The 19,071-nt window shown below is 39.5% G+C and overlaps 1 protein-coding gene across 2 annotated transcripts in view; it reads left to right on the top strand.

The window, feature by feature from the left end:
• cskl (c-src tyrosine kinase-like) overlaps window positions 1-17,112 on the top strand; it is a 37,647-nt gene extending 20,535 nt beyond the window's left edge. The window contains exons 2-13 of one of the 2 annotated variants that reach the window (XM_087793579.1): window positions 2,842-2,918; window positions 4,863-4,976; window positions 5,244-5,356; window positions 8,404-8,623; window positions 10,983-11,076; window positions 12,144-12,209; window positions 12,283-12,382; window positions 12,453-12,543; window positions 12,612-12,685; window positions 13,770-13,965; window positions 15,230-15,316; window positions 15,457-17,112. In XM_087793579.1, the coding sequence (XP_087649705.1) occupies window positions 2,904-2,918; window positions 4,863-4,976; window positions 5,244-5,356; window positions 8,404-8,623; window positions 10,983-11,076; window positions 12,144-12,209; window positions 12,283-12,382; window positions 12,453-12,543; window positions 12,612-12,685; window positions 13,770-13,965; window positions 15,230-15,316; window positions 15,457-15,639 (1,353 nt within the window). In that variant the 5' untranslated portion in view covers window positions 2,842-2,903 and the 3' untranslated portion in view covers window positions 15,640-17,112. Of the gene's footprint in view, window positions 1-2,807; window positions 2,919-4,862; window positions 4,977-5,243; window positions 5,357-8,403; window positions 8,624-10,982; window positions 11,077-12,143; window positions 12,210-12,282; window positions 12,383-12,452; window positions 12,544-12,611; window positions 12,686-13,769; window positions 13,966-15,229; window positions 15,317-15,456 lie in introns of those variants that run through there. The other variant, XM_087793578.1, reaches the window with a different exon arrangement.
• Window positions 17,113-19,071: the final 1,959 nt, after the last annotated feature.

The following is a 19,071-nucleotide window of genomic DNA, read 5'->3' as shown; positions in this document are numbered from 1 at the left end:
TTAAAATGCCAGACTTTATAGAGCTCTTTGTTTTTTATTATGCCATTAGAGGATGAATCGCCGTACAAATCAATGACAAAGCCACTATAAAAGAATTGCTGTGTCGAGAAACACAAGTTTAGTGCATTTTGATACGATGATATCACCTTTTTTTTTACTTTAAATCTTGTCAACCATATTGTGATAATAATACGTAGACTCAATTTAACAACGTGATACCTTCGGCTCGGGATGGTAACCAGAGATTAAAATCCATCAATCTCCAGTGGATGGATTTTTCCATTTGAAAAATGAGTCACTTACAGGAGCCGAAGACTTGCTGTTGTTCAATATTCATGGCCTGAAATAAAGTGATAAAGAGGAAGGTTGTCTTTATTCATGGCCATGAGTCATAGCAAGTCCAGTAGAAATTAAATTATTATAGTCAAAGAGCACCAGATATGATCAAAATGTTGACCTTTTTTCAAGTAAATATTTCAAGTTAAGTTATGTTTTAAGTTCACGCTCGTCCATCAGATCCTCGCGTCAACATTACTTCACAACCGACGCGTGCACCGACACATCCCTCCGCGATGATCATCTTGCTTCACTTCTTTACAACTCAATGGGCTGATCTATCAGCTAGATCTTCACAAACACTGTTTTCCTGTGACTGTCTAGCGTTAATAAAGTTGTAAATGTACTTGCATTAAAAGAATAAAATGGAAAAGTCAAAGGTCAACAATAATAATATAACTTGAGTGAATTAAAGTTAATTAAGTAAAGTAAATTAAAATGGTTTGAAATGTTGTGTACACTGGTGTCATATTTAACCTTCTGTCCGCACACAAGCGTTTTCCAACCGGCCGTCAGTGTCAGCGCTGAACTGATGCCAATGTTGAGGATCAGCAGTGACTAACACAAAGCAGATTAAAATCAAATCTCTCCCTCTACTGTGTTTACTGGCTCGCTTTCATCATACTCATGTACGCAGTTGAAATGGATCACAATTCTTGGAAGCCATGAGTAACTTTAGTCCACGATGAAAGCCCAAAAAGCCCCTAAATAGTTAATGAAATTATATCGAAACCTAACTTTTTGGATTGACTAATATTTGGTTTATGTATTTGGTATGTTTCTTGTCAATAATACTATATCATAACTAGATGGTTTCACGTTTGTACTGGTGATTTAACCACTTCTGAGTGCGACCGGAAGTCAATAAAACAATCCCCCTCTTGATGCTGACGGAGAACCACTTGACTGTAGCGGCGCGATGCTGGCAGGCGTTCTCTGCTCGGAGCTGCACTGAGATAAGAATAGTCTTCATTTGTCTCCCTGCCATCGGTCCACTCTGTGGGTTTTGTTTGCTGGATGTGAAGAATGGCAGCAGAGTAAAGCGCGAGCCCTCAGCTTGCTCGGGACCGCAGATATATTTGTCTCCCGGTTTTTTTCTTTCATGCAGATCCAAGATGGCCTTCAATTAGTGCAACACTGTGAAGCATGTGGTCTCAGTCGGTATATTTAGTATATCTCCTTGTTTTTTTTGCTGCTCATTGATCGCTTGTGTGTAGAAAGACACTGACCAGGCCTCGTACTGGCCAGAGAACCACCCCCTTCCGAGTACCCGGCTATGGAAAATATGTGTCAGCTACTTCCTCCTTCTCTTTCGCCCTCCCTCCTAATTTCTACTTCCTGTTCTCCAGACTTATCGGAAGCTCATCGCTTCGGTGTGTGGCTTCAGCTGCACTTCCACCTACATGCTGTATCCTGCTTTATTGACGCTTCTGAAAGGCTGAATCGTGCCAAAGTACCCTTTGCTTTATAGCACCAATCCATTTGACGCCTTTCTAATTTATTCCAAGTGTTCTACGACCAAGGATGGGCTGAACGTGACTTGAAAATGAAACCCTTGGTTATAATCGTGCGATTACACGCGTGTTTCTTATGCTTTACAAGTGTCATTTTCTGTGGTTTACCATTATGGACAATCATAGACGGATACTTATAACAAGAGTAAAACTGATCGATTTGTCAGAGATATTTAAGGCACATTAAGCCTCAAAGATTAAAAAGACAACATCACTACAAAACTCATACTTCCTGTTACAATTTGGTAAATATTTATTTTGTTTAGCCCTTTACCTCGATTGATAAAATATTTTAGCCAATTGCGGGAAAGACTTGCACACTGTTTTTTTGACACCTGAAGTTTAAACCTTCTCGTCATCCATGACTTTATCAAAATGGCTGCCAAGCTATCTCCATGTTGAGTTCATGACATTGATTAATACAATAAGTTCCATATCATCTTCCACTTTTTCTGAGTGACATTCATGCGTTTGTCTCGTGTATTTCCTGAAGAGGGCAGCAGATACACAAGTGATTTAAACTGTCGCTCTGATTTAAATTATTATGTATTTTCTCTTTGATGTAATGCAAATGTTGGTCTTGAACTCTAATAATCCAAAGGTAAAAGATGGTGATGATGTCACTGCGACTTCTTGTAAAAACGACTGGGAGTAAATACAGTATTTTTTTCTGTTGTTCAGCGAAGTGAGCCATCCCATAATCATCCTCCATTAATCATCGCGCTGTTCAAGTCATGGGAAAACTAGATTGTTTCAGCAAAAACCCTCCCCGTGGTTCTTGCGGTCATTAATATTGGCACAAGAAACCGTGTTAAGCAGCGTCTCGGATGCATTTATTAAGACTGTTGTTGTTCAGATGCTCCAGCAAAACATGTTGTTTTTGTTGAACAGCGATCTTTTCTACTCTCACATGCTGAGTTGATTTTGTTTGGGTCTCGCGCCTGCAGCTTGTTGTGTGTCTAATGTCCTTTTTTTTCTCCCTCTATTGCAGATCTGATGGTACGAGCTGATCGCTGACCGCTTCCCGCCTGAGGACGCCTGATTCCTTTCATCATGTCTGGAATACATGTGAGTGAATATGGATTATATTTTCCCTCCTAATCTCTGTGCTCTTTGGATCAGGATGACCACATTACAACCAAATGATTCATGGAAAGATTTAGCTGCGACTGCCGTCAACACAGCTGACAATCAGAAAAATACAAATATTATTTAGATTTATTTGTTTGCTTCCAGTGTGAGGAAACCTGTGTCTTTTCTGATGAGTTTGTGTTTTCTCCCACACTTCAAAAACATGTTGGTTTGGCAGGTTGATTGACATCTCTAAATCATCTTCGATTTTTTTTTTTTTTACATGAAAATAAGTTCTTTAAACTAGGGATGTGTAAAAATATCCATACACTTAAATAAAGCAATATTTTTCTCACGACAATGTATCAATATTGAACAAGACTGTATCTATTTAATTTATTTATATCTATTATTTTGTGGCAGGTTCAACTTGTGTTATTTTTATCATCATTTTATATGGTTTATATTTCAATAAACTGTGTACTGTACTTTAAAGATGAACATGCAAATGTTCAGAATCAGAACATGTTTTTGCCAGCGTTGTAAACACAACACGGGTTGTTTTTTTTGTGGTGATGACAACGAGGCGTATGTTAATTTTTATGCCGAACTTAAACCTCCGACCACTGGATGGCAACAGTCATTGCATCCTTCCCCACCTTAGGAAGAACAAAATCCCGCGAGATCCCAGTGTAAGCGAAGAATCACAAGCTTTAGGTAATTGTTAAAAAAGATTTATTAATAAAAGTTTTTTTCATTTTACTCATACAGAGTTTCAAACACTTAAAATAGTTATATTAGTATTATTCATTCACAAGGCGTATTATTATGGATCCTGGCTGAGTTATACTGCGGTGAATTGTGTATTAAGGAAAAAAGGTGTCCCTTATGATGGCTATAATTTAGGAGGTATTGAAGTTGGTCCACAGGTCTATATATTTCTTTCTCTGACTAATGGAAGGGCTTTGCTGTAAGTTTTACCTTACCTTAATGGGACTAAGAGGTGTTTGAATGGAGAAGGAACCCTCTAGTGGTTATATATTGCAACAGTTTGTAATCGATAACATGACTGTTACCCCCCTCATGTCACAATGTTGCACCTACTTTCCACCAAGGACCTTCATTTCTGCTGATGTTTGTTTACATTCACACTCAAATAAAGCCAGACACTAAAAATTATGAAGAATAACTTTGTCTCTGTCGGACGGAGATTAAATGTTGCGGACAACAATAACCCAGAACAGAGTCAATAATGAACAGCAGGAAAACATTCCATCCTGTTAAACAGCAGGTTCAGACCTGTGCAGCATGTTTCCAAAAACCCTCAGTGAGGTCACTTCACAATCCATATAGAAGCAGAAAAATATTTTTTGTAAAACAACTAAGACTAAAAGACTTCGCTGCTGTATCTCTTACAATGTTCACATGTTGACAACATTAATGCTTTTTACCAAAGCTCTGTGTTATGATGGCTAAAAGATCATTCTGCCATATTAAACTAGCACTACAGAAGATTAAAACTCTTGTTTCTGGCTCCCCCCAATGTTACATCAGTGGAACTACAGCAGGGTAATAAGGTCTCGGGCTGCTACAGTCATGGTGGATCGGTTTACAAAACAACATAAAAACTTCCTGTTTTCTCTTCCTGCGAACTTCAGAAAGTACTGTTCTACAGCAATGGTGGAAATGAATGCAATTACCATCTCCAACCCACTGGCAGTTTGGTTGTCTGTCAAAATTGAGAAGCTGAAGTTCCACTGAGCCACCATTGGTCAAATTTGAATCAATTATTAGAGGGATGAGAAAACAGAATAAAGTTCAAATTCCATTTTTAACAGATTTTGATTACATTATTGATGACTATGAAAACATGTTTTAAGAAGGGCAACAGGCGGGTCATTTTGACCGAGACTGATTCCAGCGTTCTCTCATCCGACATAGGTGCCGTGGGCGACCGGCACAGAGTGTGTGGCCAAGTACAACTTCCAGACGGCCAATGAGCAAGACCTGCCCTTCTGTAAAGGAGACGTTCTCACCATCATTGGAGTCACAAGGGTAAGAAAACCTTCACACATGTGCAAAGACTAGTGTTTTAAAACGGGTTGATCTTCACCTTCATTGGGCTAATCCTGCTCCCAGAACAAACATGACATCAAATGAAGCAAATAATGATTTTTAATTTGTCCTAAAACTCATAGATTAGTTATGTCTATTCAAACACACATCCAAGTCAAAATGAAATGTACATTTTTCTTCTATAGTAACCTTTCTGTTTGGAATCGGCTTTAGAAAAATACTACATTGTATTTTCTTTTTTTTCAGGATCCCAACTGGTACAAAGCCAGAAACACGGTGGGCAGAGAAGGAACCATCCCAGCAAACTATGTCCAGAAGAGAGAAGGCGTGAAGTCTGGAGGGAAACTCAGTCTGATGCCGTAAGTCACAGAAAATATTAACTGTCATCATGGGCCTAAACATCGATTTTTAAACCACACAAAAAACAATATCACCCCACACACCCCATTATGTGTTCACATTCCCTCCATGTTACAAAGAAACAATACGAACAAATGATCGTAAAAGTTAGTTGTGAGCCACAACAGGGACAAAATAAATGTGATGTACAAAAAAAGGAAGAGTCGATGAACATCTTGTAGCTGTTACTGGACTTGACTTGCATTCCTGCTGGTTGAACTTCCTGTTTGCTCTGTGCCTCGACATGGAGCGTGAATCAGGAGTAAGTCAGACGTGTGTTGTTCACACATGCAGCGATGGATGCTGAGGACGTGTGAACCGAAGCATGTCAGAGTAACTGTGATATTGTTAAGCAAGAAGGTAGAAAGGTATTTGTGTGTGAACCCCCCACTGACGATATGCAGCTCAGGCGCTTGTGTTAGATATTCTGCACATGTAGATGGAAAACGACAGTGTGACACGGTGAGAAGTTCTTACACCTGCTCACTTTGACAACACGTTTCAAGTCGGTGCTGCGAACCGTGTGTGCCTGAGAGGTCGTGTTGAGTTCCTTTTTGAATGAGGCTCCTCAGCCCCCTTCAGGGTGTGTAGGATCATCAGCTGAGGTCTGTTGGGATTGATCGAGAATCAGATGTTTCACATTATGGTGCTCTCTGCTGCCCCTCTGTGGCTGCACCACGCTACTGCACCAACAAAAGGAACAAACCTGCTTTTGCGCGTGCATATTTCTGTTTTTTTAACCATTTTATTTGATTTGCCTTCATGTGCATGTGTGTTAATATGCATGTATGTATGTATGTATGTATGTGTGTTTAGATAGAAATTTGCATGTTTATTTGTGTATGTCTGTGTTTACTTGCATGTGTGTTTATTTGCTTGCCTGTTAATTTGCGAGCATTTTTGGATATTTGCATGTGTGTTTATTTGAATGTTTGGTTATTTATTTGCGTGTTTATTTGAATGTGTGCTTATTTGCATGTGTGTTTATTTGAATGTGTGTTTATTTATTTGCGTGTTTATTTGCATGTGTGTTTATTTGCAAGTGTTTGTGGATATTTGCATGTGTGCTTATTTATTTGCGTGTTTATTTGAATGTGTGCTTATTTGCATGTGTGTTTATTTGAATGTGTGCTTATTTATTTGCGTGTTTATTTGAATGTGTGCTTATTTATTTGCGTGTTTATTTGAATGTGTGCTTATTTATTTGCGTGTTTATTTGAATGTGTGCTTATTTATTTGCGTGTTTATTTGAATGTGTGCTTATTTGCATGTGTGTTTATTTGAATGTGTGCTTATTTATTTGCGTGTTTATTTGAATGTGTGCTTATTTATTTGCGTGTTTATTTGAATGTGTGCTTATTTGCATGTGTGTTTATTTGCAAGTGTTTGTGGATATTTGCATGTGTTTGAATGTGTGGTTATTTATTTGCGTGTTTATTTGAATGTGTGCTTATTTGCATGCATGTTTATTTGCAAGTGTTTGTGGATATTTGCATGCGTGTTTATTTGAATGTGTGCTTATTTATTTGCGTGTTTATTTGAATGTGTGCTTATTTATTTGCGTGTTTATTTGAATGTGTGCTTATTTGCATGTGTGTTTATTTGCAAGTGTTTGTGGATATTTGCATGTGTTTGAATGTGTGGTTATTTATTTGCGTGTTTATTTGAATGTGTGCTTATTTGCATGCATGTTTATTTGCAAGTGTTTGTGGATATTTGCATGCGTGTTTATTTATTTGCTAGTGCTCATATGTATTTGCATGTGTGTTTATTTGAATGTGTGTTTATTTCCTTGTACGCCTGTGTGTTCATTTGCACTTGTGTATTTGTGCGTGCGTGTTTATATGCAGCCGTGTTCATTTGCAAGTGTGTTTGTGGTTATTTGTGCATGTGTGCGTGTTTATTGCATGTGTGCGTGTTTATTTGTGCATGTGTGCGTGTTTATTTGTGCATGTGTGCGTGTTTATTGCATGTGTGTGCCTGGGCTGCAGGATTAGTGGGAGTTAAGAAGCGACCGTCAATCGCAGAAGTCGTCTGATCTAATCAACTCGACCCACGTTAAGCTGCTTCACCACGAGTGTCTCATGAGTGACAGGCGACCAATAATTAAAACGATCTGTACGGGACGAGAGAAAGTCCGCTTGAAAAATGTTTGGAGGAAACATCTTCAAATACGCCTTTTTATCTTTCAGTGGAATTACATTTTAACTCCACATTTGTTATACGATTAAAAATAACTTTCCCCCTCAGGACGTTCAATGAGTGTGTAATCCTCCATCAGCTTCCTATGGATGTTTCAAGTGGAACATATGGTCGCTGCAGCTGAGCTGCTCGTCCATCAGGACGTATGGATGTATACCTGCTTTGATGTTCGTCACACTCAAATCTCTTTTCCCCGCTGAAGTATTTTTAGATCAAGCACACCTGGACGGAGTGCAGCTCAGAGGCCTCATGCAGCCTGGATGTACTGTTTGTGGCCCTCATGTGAAGGAAGATTTTTGTTTATGATACACACGTTTATTTTGTCTTCTTATAGCCGTCACAAAAAAAGTGAAGGTGCCTCATGAGAGCTCCGTTGAGCTCAGTCTACTTGTCCTGGTGCTTCATGGGAGTTTTAAAGTTTCACTGAACACAGTTTTTGCTTCATTGATTCACAAATATAACTATAAATATACATGTCACGTGAACATTTAATGTATCATCATGTGCACATTATCGATATCGTTTTTTTGGAGCTTACAGAGACGAACATAAAGTCACTTTTTTACCATCCCATAATCATTTTCACTCGCTTCATTCAACCCTCATTTGGGCATTTTTTGCATCTTCCTGTTATTGCCGACTGCTCAGCCTCCAACCTTCCTCCTCGCAGCGAGTTTCCTGTTATTTGTTGTCGGGGTTTCTTTCTCACCGAGCCCCTCTCTTGATGCCAGTCTAGCGCCCCCTACCTCCCCCTGTTTTAGTTGCCAGAGTCGCACGTCTAATCGGCCTCTTTCTTCCCCTCCAGCTGGTTCCACGGCAAGATCACCCGCGAGCAGGCCGAGCGGCTGCTGTACCCCCCGGAGACGGGCCTGTTCCTGGTGAGGGAGAGCACCAACTACCCCGGCGACTACACGCTGTGCGTCAGCTGCGACGGGAAGGTGGAACACTACCGCATCATCTACCACAACGGCAAGCTGACCATCGACGAGGAGGAGTACTTCGAGAACCTCATGCAGCTCGTGGAGGTGAGCGTCGCCCCGGTGTGACACCTGCAGCCTTCTCTGCTGTAAAACTATAAAAAAAAACTATTATTAATGTATGTATGTTAAGTATTTCAGCCTTGTTAGCTTTAGTTTATTTAAGAAATGGATTTGAAATTATTTTCTAACTATAACTGTGTTTATTTGAAACATATTAAATATATCATTAATAAATAAAATAAACCAAAATACACCAGGTTGGCAAGTATATCATCAGAACATTAAGTTGAATTTACTATTTTAAAATACATGTTTTTTGTATTAATATTATTATTTTAAATAATTGAATTATATCTATATTTTTAGGTTACATTCTTTTTATGTAAATTAATATAGGTAAATACATAATAATGTTATTTATTGAAAGGTTGCATTTGTTTTGTTTTTTTAATGAATTTTTTTTTTATTTACAGATAGTTTGATATTTCAGATCCAATCATTAAAAATTCAATTTAATTTCTAAATTCAATATAATTAAATACAATATATTTAGCAGTAGTAGTATTAGTCTTGTGGAACTTTTTTACTAATATTTTTTATATTGAATTTAAAAGGCTACAATTTAAAACATAATTGAATTTAGAGTATGTATTTCTCCATTTTTAGAATACCAAACTCTATGAATTCATTTAAAAAAAAATATTCAACCTTTAAATGTAGAAATTATTAATGATAATTATTCAATATAAACAAATCAAACCTTTCAATACATAAATTATGGAACTATTCCCCCCAAGAAATAATGAAATGCAACCAACGTTCATTTCTCATAATTGAATGGTTAATTTTTAACATTAGATTGACTTTATTAATCTAATCTAATGTTAAATTCAACTGTTCAAACGATCCGGGGACACTTGGTACTTCAGTACCAAATATTTTTCCTTGTTTTCGCTCACAAACGAAACAAATATTCCCTCGCGGTCTCTGCTGGAATGTTAGTGCGACACATCTGTCAGAAGGAAGTACTATCTTGAAGCTGAATCACAGACAGTTTAGAGAAGATCGGAGGAAACTCTTTCATCTCCACTCATCATGAGAGACGCTGCTAATTGGACGGTCTCTGGCCGACAGGGCAGCTCGAGTGGACCCGGGATCTGCCAGCTGGCACCGAGGCCGTCAAGCTTCCTGTGTGGTTATGATATCAGCCCTCGCTGTGACCTCTTAATCCTCCTCTCTGCATCCTGAGCTGGTTCTCACCCTCCTCACCCTCCTCACCCTCCTCACCCGCCTCCCTCTCCTCATCTGTCTCCGCTCGTACGTCTTTATTGAGAGGATTCCTCACATTCATCTACACCTCACTCTTGGATCTGCCTCCAGAGAAACATCTGCATTAGTCTCTCGTGTCAATATGTGGAACCTTTTTTGGTCCAGTTCAGTCAGGACCACTACATTATGACCGGCTGTCATTTTGCTGCATGTTGACACAAACAAGGTTTAACATGTGGTTGTAACGTTATGGCTCCTTTTTTTTCCCTCACCATTATCTATATTTTTGTAATAAAGATTCAAACAAGACATTCATACAACATTGGATGTGCATTTTATAACGAATGTGAACAAAGGACCATGTGTTCAAAGGTGAAAAAAAAAAAGAGAAAATGCTTTTAAATTCGCTTACACCAATAATAGAACAAATACACAGAAAAATAAAGTAATTGGTCGATTTTTCTGTAGCACTTTTTTAATTTATAAAGAATTTCTTTCTTCTTTCTTTTCTCGCATGTGAAGCCAATATGCTTTTGAAATTACGTCACAATTTATCCATCACAGTGGATGGACCGCGTTCTTCGTAAACCTTTGTCGCCCTCTGGTGGCGACTTGGGTGACTTGCTGAACTATTCCGTTTATTTCAAATGATTTGTAATAGTTTTACTTTGTGAATAATCTGACCTTTAACAAAATGAATTCCTATGCACGCAAAATGACATTTATATGTATATAACTAAAATGTATTTATACAGCTATATTTAGGTGGAACAGGTTTCCAGTGAATCCTTCAACATTTCGTCTTAAAGATGTGAATACATGATAATTCAGATTTCTTTTTCAAATATGATTTTGTTTTTTATTTTATTTTTTAACTTTGGTTGATGGTCAAGTTGGTCCTAATCTTTATTTTGATTTTATAAAATAAGTACTTTAACGTTCCTTAGGCTTTAGGAACCCTTTTAAAAGTCACGAATGATACATTTTTGTTTATTCAAGATTCTTTTCAAAGTTTTCTTTTGACTCTGCTATAATCAATGATTACTTTAAGGCCAGTGGTGTGTCAGTCAAGGACATGTCAATCAAATAAGATTGAGACATAAACTTGAATTCAGTTTGTTTGTCTGTCCTGCAGCACTACACCAAAGACGCAGACGGCCTCTGCACCAGACTGATGAAGCCCAAGCTGATGGAGGGCACGGTGGCGGCACAAGACGAGTTCTCCCGCAGTAAGCAGCGCTCGCAGTGATTCACTGAACGTCGGCTCACAGCCGAGTCATCATCAGACGCCACAGTCTCATCCCTCGCCGTAATAGCATTAAGGCTCAGAGGATAATTAATCTGGGAGTCGAGGGACTGCGGAGACTCTCAAGGTCCTCGTGTCTCGGCGCGTGGACCCGTCCGACCCGACTCGGGTTTTCGAAAATAAAAAAGGACGGTTCGGCCTTCATCACTCCAGAGCTTTCAGTTAAAGATGTAATCTAAAGTATTCCGTTAGTTTCAACTTTGTTCTAGTGACACCATCGTTTACTCTCACTGCAGATTACTATATCGTCCGCAAACATCATAGTGCTCGGGTCAAACTCAAGGCCGGGGGGCCAAATCCGCAAAAGTAATTAGTCGGCCAGATATTTGTTAAAATGGATATGGTGACCTATGAAGAAAATATCTTTATTTTAGAGGGAGATTATGGATTATACAGAGATTCCAACAAGAGTAAAACTTATGTTGAATGACTTTGGATGTTTTAAAAAATATATATATACTGTATATTTTTTTACATCAACTGATGAAAGATTTTGGCCCCTTTTGTGATTGAGTTCAACACCTCTGCTGTAGATAACAGATGCCAAACTAGGATATTATTTTCTCTTAAAAAACAAATCGGACTAATATGCAAATGATTGAAAAAAGTTTTTTTTTTTTTTATCTGTCTTTATCGACAACTGATCTGATGTCATTTTGTGCTTCTCTATAAACGTCCACATAATCAAAACGCAAAACATTAATCTGAAAAAAATTAAACTTAAAAAGGCACTGTGCGGGCGCAGACCTCTGCCAAGTAGCTAATTTACACCCACATTTAAAATATTATCTTTCATTTTATTTTACTCTACATGTATCGTATACAAATAATCTTTTATCCAAAAACAACATTGATAGCACTGAGCTAAGTTGAATAGCAGGTGGTGGTACAGCTAAACCCCACTAAACACATGACCTCCTTGGCAGTGGTAACAATCCTAGCTTCCCTCAGCGTGAACTAAGTGTGTGTGTGTGTGTGTGTGTGCTGCAGGTGGCTGGGCCTTGAACAGGAAGGAGCTGAAGCTGCTGCAGACCATCGGAAAAGGAGAGTTTGGAGGTGAGAGTTTTTTTTTTAGTTTTTTTTCAAAGTTAACGTCAGCGATCTGATGGTGACCTCGGCTCCTGCGCAGACGTGATGGTGGGCGACTACAGGGGGACCAAGGTGGCCGTCAAGTGCATCAAGAACGACGCCACGGCTCAGGCGTTCATCGCGGAGGCGTCTGTGATGACGTAAGATCACGTGACTCCTCGGGAAGTCTGGTCGACGACACTAACATCAGCGCTTCTTCTTCTCCGACAGGCAACTGAGGCACAACAACCTGGTGCAGCTGCTGGGCGTGATCGTGGAGGAGCGAGGCAGCCTCTACATCGTCACAGAGTACATGGCCAAGGTCGGTCTTCTCCTCTTACTCCTCGTTTTCTTCAGTGCTGACCAGAACCTCCATCTTGTCTGTCACAGGGCAGCCTGGTGGACTACCTGCGCTCTCGAGGGAGGACCGTGTTGGGAGGAGACTGTTTACTCAAGTTCTCCCTGTGAGTCTCTTACTCTAATGTCTACTCAATATTATATTTTAAATATATTTTACCTTGACTCGCATCAAAAGATGATGTGTGTCCACCATCACTTCTTTACTCTTATCTTATAAATATATAGTTTTTGTCTGTCATCTATGACATTTTATTCTCCTAATTTAAATACATTTACAACTTTATTGACACACTATGTATGTGAAGCTCCAGCTGTTTGGACCAGCCCCCCTCACATGTTAGAAAATGAACCAATCAGCAGCTTTCTTTGTCAAAAGATCCGCCCATCAAGTAATAAACTATTTAATTGTCCACCTGTCAATCAAAACTGCCAAAATATAACTCATGAAATGTCAGGATCCAGGGTTTTTTAAGAAAATACACTTAAATGATAACGCAATATTTTCTTTCATGATAACATTTAAGTGTTAAACATAACAGTATCGATATGAAAAATAAAATGAAACTTTTTTTGTTTCCTTTTTTAGTGGCTTTTAAATTATTCTTTTTGTTTATATGTCGATACATGTGTGTATGAAACAATTTAATTTACAGTTAAAATAATCGATTTTTTGTGTTGCAAGTTAACTTGCGGCCGCTAGATGGCAGCAGTCATTACGTCCACCTCAGAAACGATTTAATCCTACAAAATCTTGGGGATGACTGAGGATGAGAGGATACAGTCGACTCCAGCTGCTTTTAAAGCTGATGTTTGGACATATTTTGGTTTCAAAACGATAAAAGTAGTTACGACTTCGCCAAGAGTCATGTGGTCTGTAAATTCTACAACACCAGAGTCAAGTACTCGACAATACTACACATATATACTTGTCACTACAGTATCACAATATATCGTATTGTTTCCCTTGTTTCCTGATGCGTATCGTGATTCCTAATAAACACGCGCAGATGTGAAAAAATCAAGATCATCATGAATGGACGTGTTGGTTATGGAGTCGTGTTATGAATTAAAAGTAACGTCTGCTAATGTTTTATTCTGTAACTTCACCAAATAACATTAAAAAACAAGTATTTTCCTGCGAACTGCTCTGTGGTCAGCAGCTGTTCACACCTTCTCTGTGCTCCTCAGTGACGTGTGTGAAGCGATGGAGTACCTGGAGGCCAACAACTTCGTCCACAGAGACCTGGCGGCTCGTAACGTGCTGGTGTCGGACGACAACATCGCAAAGGTCAGTGACTTCGGCCTCACCAAGGAGGCGTCCTCCATACAGGACACGGCCAAGCTGCCCGTCAAGTGGACTTCACCAGAAGCTCTGAGGGAGAAGGTGAGTCGTCTTCCAACACGCATGTAAATGTTTGTTTTCAAAAATCTGATGGGATAGTTCACACAAAATTCACTATTTTCTACTCACCCTCATGTCCACTAATGGTTGGGATTATTTTCAGAGTAATCTGTTCCTTTTAGAGTTAAAAATGTTTGTTCATTTTAATGTAGCGACTGGAGCTCAGTTGTCTTCGTCTTCATCTTCGTCTAAAAAGACAAACTAAAAACCAAATTCCTGTATCACCATACGGGGGCAATGTTATGATATATGGCGATACTTTAGTAACAAGTATATATTCGTAGTATTGTCCGGTACTTGACTCTGGTGTTGCAGAATTTACAGACTCTTGATGAAGTCGTAACTGCTTTCATTTGTTTTTTAAACCATAATATGTCAGAACATCAGCTTTGAAAGCTGCTGGGGGCGACTGTATCCTCTCGTTCTCAGTTATCACCAGGATCTCGCTGGATTTAATTGTTTCTTTGAACTTTGGGTAAACTATCACTTTAAGGATAATATATATGTATTTCAATGTATTTTTTTCTCTTGGTTTTCTGATTTAAACGAGTAGTTTTCTTTCTAAAATAGAGCTTGGAATGGATGTAAAATGTTAAACAGATGATTCAAGATTTTAATTCAATAATTTTATGAATACCAGCAAAAACTTCCCTATTTAAGAGAACAAAATAAATGATACAAATTCTTACTGTTAAATCCATGCGAATAAAACCTGGATCAATGACCGTAAAAAAACAGAACAGCTATTTTTGTGTGATCTAGCACAGTTGCTATTAGCATCGACTGGGCTAACATCCTGTAGCATGTTGCTAATAGCTGACTATCAAAAGTAGATTTTTTTTAACAGTCTCAAGCATGTTTTACTTCCTGACCTTAGTCAAGGGGCGGGGTCACACATCCGTGATTGACAGGTGTTGTTCAAATATTGAAACGGACGTTGATGATTAAATTAACTTAAAAAAAATCAACTTAAAACATCATGAAACATCTTAAGTGCCTCAATGTTTAGTTTATCTTACGCTTTACTCCATACATCTTAAGATAGTAATGAAACCTTTTAAATGTATTTATTATGATAAATTGTAAACTGTTGTGAAAATGTGTTGCTGATCTGAAATTAACACTAAAACTATTTTTTTTGTATTTTATTGATTTTATTTAAACACACGAATAATGACCAGACGTCAGGACAACAAAATAAAAAAAGAGATAAAAACCTTGAAATCCTCTTGTTTTGGTTCTCCAGAGGTTCTCCACCAAGTCGGACGTGTGGAGTTATGGAATCCTCCTCTGGGAGATCTACTCCTTCGGGCGCGTGCCTTACCCTAGAATTGTGAGTAGCTGCAGTTAGCGCGTGTGGCCAGCAGAGGGCGGGACTCGGTTCTACACTCTCACCAGTGTGGAGTCCATCACTTCTGCCTCCTCTCCTCCTCACGTGGAGTCACATGACCTCCCTCTCTCTCCCTCTCTCAGCCGCTGAAGGAGGTGGTGCCCCGCGTGGAGAAGGGGTACAAGATGGACGCCCCGGACGGCTGCCCCCCCGTGGTGTACGACCTGATGAAACAGTGCTGGACCCTGGACTCGGTCGTGAGGCCGTCCTTCCGCATGCTGAGGGAGAAGCTGCAGCATATCAGGGCCAAGGAGCTCTACCTGTGAGGGGGGTGTGGGGGGTCATCGGGGGTGAGGGGTCATCGGGGGTGCACGGACACTGAGGGAGGACGAGAGGGACCACAGCCCCCCTGACTCCCCCCTCTCTCTCTCTCCCGCCCCGAGACCTCAGAGCACCTCCTGCTTCAAGACTGTTTCCTGTTTGTGTTGTAAAGCTTTGGCCAGAATCTTTCCTCTCCTCCTTCCATCACCCCTTCATTTCCTCCTCCTTCCATCACCCCTTCATTTCCTCCTCCTTCCATCACCCCTTTTATTTCCTCTCCTCCTTCCATCACCCCTTCATTTCCTCCTCCTTCCATCACCCCTTCATTTCCTCCTCCTTCCATCACCCCTTTTATTTCCTCTCCTCCTTCCATCACCCTTTTATTTCCTCTGCTCCTTCCATCACCCCTTCATTTCCTCCTCCTTCCATCACCCCTTTTATTTCCTCTCCTCCTTCCATCACCCTTTTATTTCCTCTGCTCCTTCCATCACCCCTTCATTTCCTCCTCCTTCCATCACCCCTTCATTTCCTCCTCCTTCCATCACCCCTTTTATTTCCTCTCCTCCTTCCATCACCCCTTCATTTCCTCCTCCTTCCATCACCCCTTCATTTCCTCCTCCTTCCATCACCCCTTTCATTTCCTCTCCTCATTACATCATCTCTTTCCTCTCCCCCATCAATCTCCTATTTTATTCCTTCTTCCATCCCCTCTTCCCTCCTCCCTCATCATCCCCTCTTTTATTTCTTCCTCTTTTCGTCACCTCTTCCCTCCTCCCCCATCCATCGCCTCTCTTCTTCCCTCCTCCTCCTCCTCCTCTCCTGAACATGACCCAGAGGGGAGGCTGGTCTTTTCCTCCATGTTCTTTGGTGCTCTCTTCCTCCTTCTCCCCTCATCCTCACACCTCTCTGTCATTCCATCCCTCCTTTTTTCTCCCTCTCCCCTCGGTGTCAGGTGTGGGGCCTTCGCTCTGTGCCAAAGTGCCTCCAGTCCACAGAGACTTCCCTTCTTCTTCTTCTTCTTCTTCAGTCGGACTTTTTTTTAATCCCCCTTTTCTTTTTTTAAGGAATCTTTTTTTATCGCTTCTTCTTTTCAGGGAGATTATGGAGCACTGCTCTCCCTCATTCCCTCTCTCCTCCATCCTCCTTTTCTCCTCCGCACATGTCCGATGAAAGGGAGCAGGAAGGGAGAAGATTCCGGGGTCCACGGGACCAGGAAGTGGGGAGAGGAGGTTCACAAACATGGTCGACTCATCGTGGGCTTGTTTTTATATCAAACTATATTTAAAGGATAAAAAAAAACAACAACAACAACCGAGCGGCGCAGAGATTTAAAGATAGATTTTGAGAAGAGACTCTGGTTTAGGAATATTCCGTGACTCTGTGGCCGCTGAGGTGGTGCATGCTGTGTGTGAGAGGCCTTCAGTTCTACTGTCAGTGCTTTCAATGTTGTTTTACTATGAATAAATCATTCCATCAGAGCCACTGGTCTTTACTCTTTCTTTTTAACTCCATTACCGTTTCTTCTTCTCTTTTACTTCTGTTTTCTCTCTTTCTTTTTAACTTCATTCTCCTTCGTTTCTTCTTCTCTTTTACTTCTGTTTTCTCTCTTTCTTTTTAACTTCATTCTCCTCCGTTTCTTCTTTTCTTTTACTTCTGTTTTTTCTCTTTCTTTTTAACTTCATTCTCCTCCTTCGTTTTTTCTTCTCTTCTGTTTTTTCTCTTTCTTTTTAACTTCATTCTCCTGTTTTTTCTTCTCTTCTGTTTTTTCTCTTTATTTTTAACTTCATTCTCCTCTGTTTTTTCTTCTCTTCTGTTTTTTCTTTCTTTTTAACTTCATACTCCTCCGTTTCTTCTTCACTTTTACTTCTGTTTTTTCTCTTTCTTATTTGGTTTGTTCTTTCTTTATTCATTTTCTTTAACTAATTTTCTTTGTTTTCCTCTTCTGCTTTTTTCCTTTTAATCTGTTATTTTTCTTATTCTCTACCATTTATTTTCCCTCTTCTTCTTCATTTTATTTTTGCTTATTTTATTTGGATTTGTCTTTATTCCTTTTTTATTTTACTACATTTTTCTTTCACTTTTACTTTTGTTTATTCTTTTCTTTTACTAATCGTCTTCTGTTTCCTCTGATTCTCTTTCACTTTTCCATCTAATTTTTCTACCTTTTTTTTTCTCCTCAATCCTCCATTCTTATCTTATCTTATCCTTCCTTTTGTCACATTGTTCTTCAAGTTTTTCTGATTTCTTCCACAATTTTCTCATTTTCATTCCTTACGTTCTCTTTTTTTATTTCAAACCTTTCATTAACATCTTTCTTATTGTGTTATTTTTCACTTCTATGCCTTTTATTTATTTTCTTCTCATTATTGTTGCCCATCATTTACCTTTTCATCATAATCTTCTCACCTTCCTTTTGCCTTTTTATTTTTCTCATTCTTTTCGTCTCTTCTTTCTCCCTTTTAATTTTACTATCATCTTACTGCCGCTTTTTTTGACCTTTTAACATCCTCTTTTCTTATCTTTCATTTCCTTTGCTGTGACCTCCATCCTTCTACTTCTTCACTCATCAACTTCTTCTCCCTCATTTACCTCATTTTCGTTTACTTCTTGTCCTCTTTCTGCCTCTTTTTTTCCTGATCGATCAGATCAATACTAACAATCAATTTGTCCTGGTGACCAGTCACAATATTTCCCTCCGACCTCCTTGACTTCCGATCGACTCGAGTCGTCGTCGTCGTGAATTCAAGCTTCTGGATTTGTGGCGAAACAAAAGTGTTCTTTGTCTTCCTGTCGTGCCGTCAGTGGCCTCCGTCCGGTTCTGCTGCAGCTCGACCCGTCGCTTCCCTCACGTGACCCTCGTGCTCAACAATGGCTTCTTACGTAACGTTCTGATGCTCAAGGCCGTCGCTGAGCTGCTGTCGAGACCCGCGACGTTCTATCGACCATGTGATGGACGCTGACCCGGTGCAGGGGGTAGTATTGACACGAGTGTGACGAGACCATATATGGTGATACTGCAGTAACGAGTGTATATTTGTAGTATTGTCGAGTACTTGACTCTGGTGTTGCAGAATTTACAGACCACATGACTCTTGACAAAGTCGTAACTGATTGAATTTGTTTTGAAACCAAAATATGTCCAAACATCAGCTTTAAAAGCTGCTGGAGTCGACTGTATCCTCTGGTCCTCAGTCATCACCGGGATCTCGCAGGATTTTATTGTTGCGGAGGGCAAAATGACTGCTGCCATCTAGTGGCCAGAAGTTTAATTGCAACACAAGAATGAACAAACGCTGCAAATATGTGTGTTAATTGTAAAAGTAAAATAAAAACGATTTTATTTATTCACAGTTTACTAAAATATTAAACATAAAATAACTGTTAGCCAAAAGTAAATTGAAAAAAATCTGTATTTATACAGTAAATATTCAAACAGT

Source organism: Callionymus lyra, chromosome 6, assembly GCF_982586985.1.
Source record: "Callionymus lyra chromosome 6, fCalLyr1.hap1.1, whole genome shotgun sequence".
Taxonomy (NCBI): Eukaryota; Metazoa; Chordata; class Actinopteri; order Syngnathiformes; family Callionymidae; genus Callionymus; species Callionymus lyra.
The sequence above is the reverse complement of the archived record's forward strand: the minus strand, read 5'-3'. Positions and strand labels throughout refer to the sequence as shown.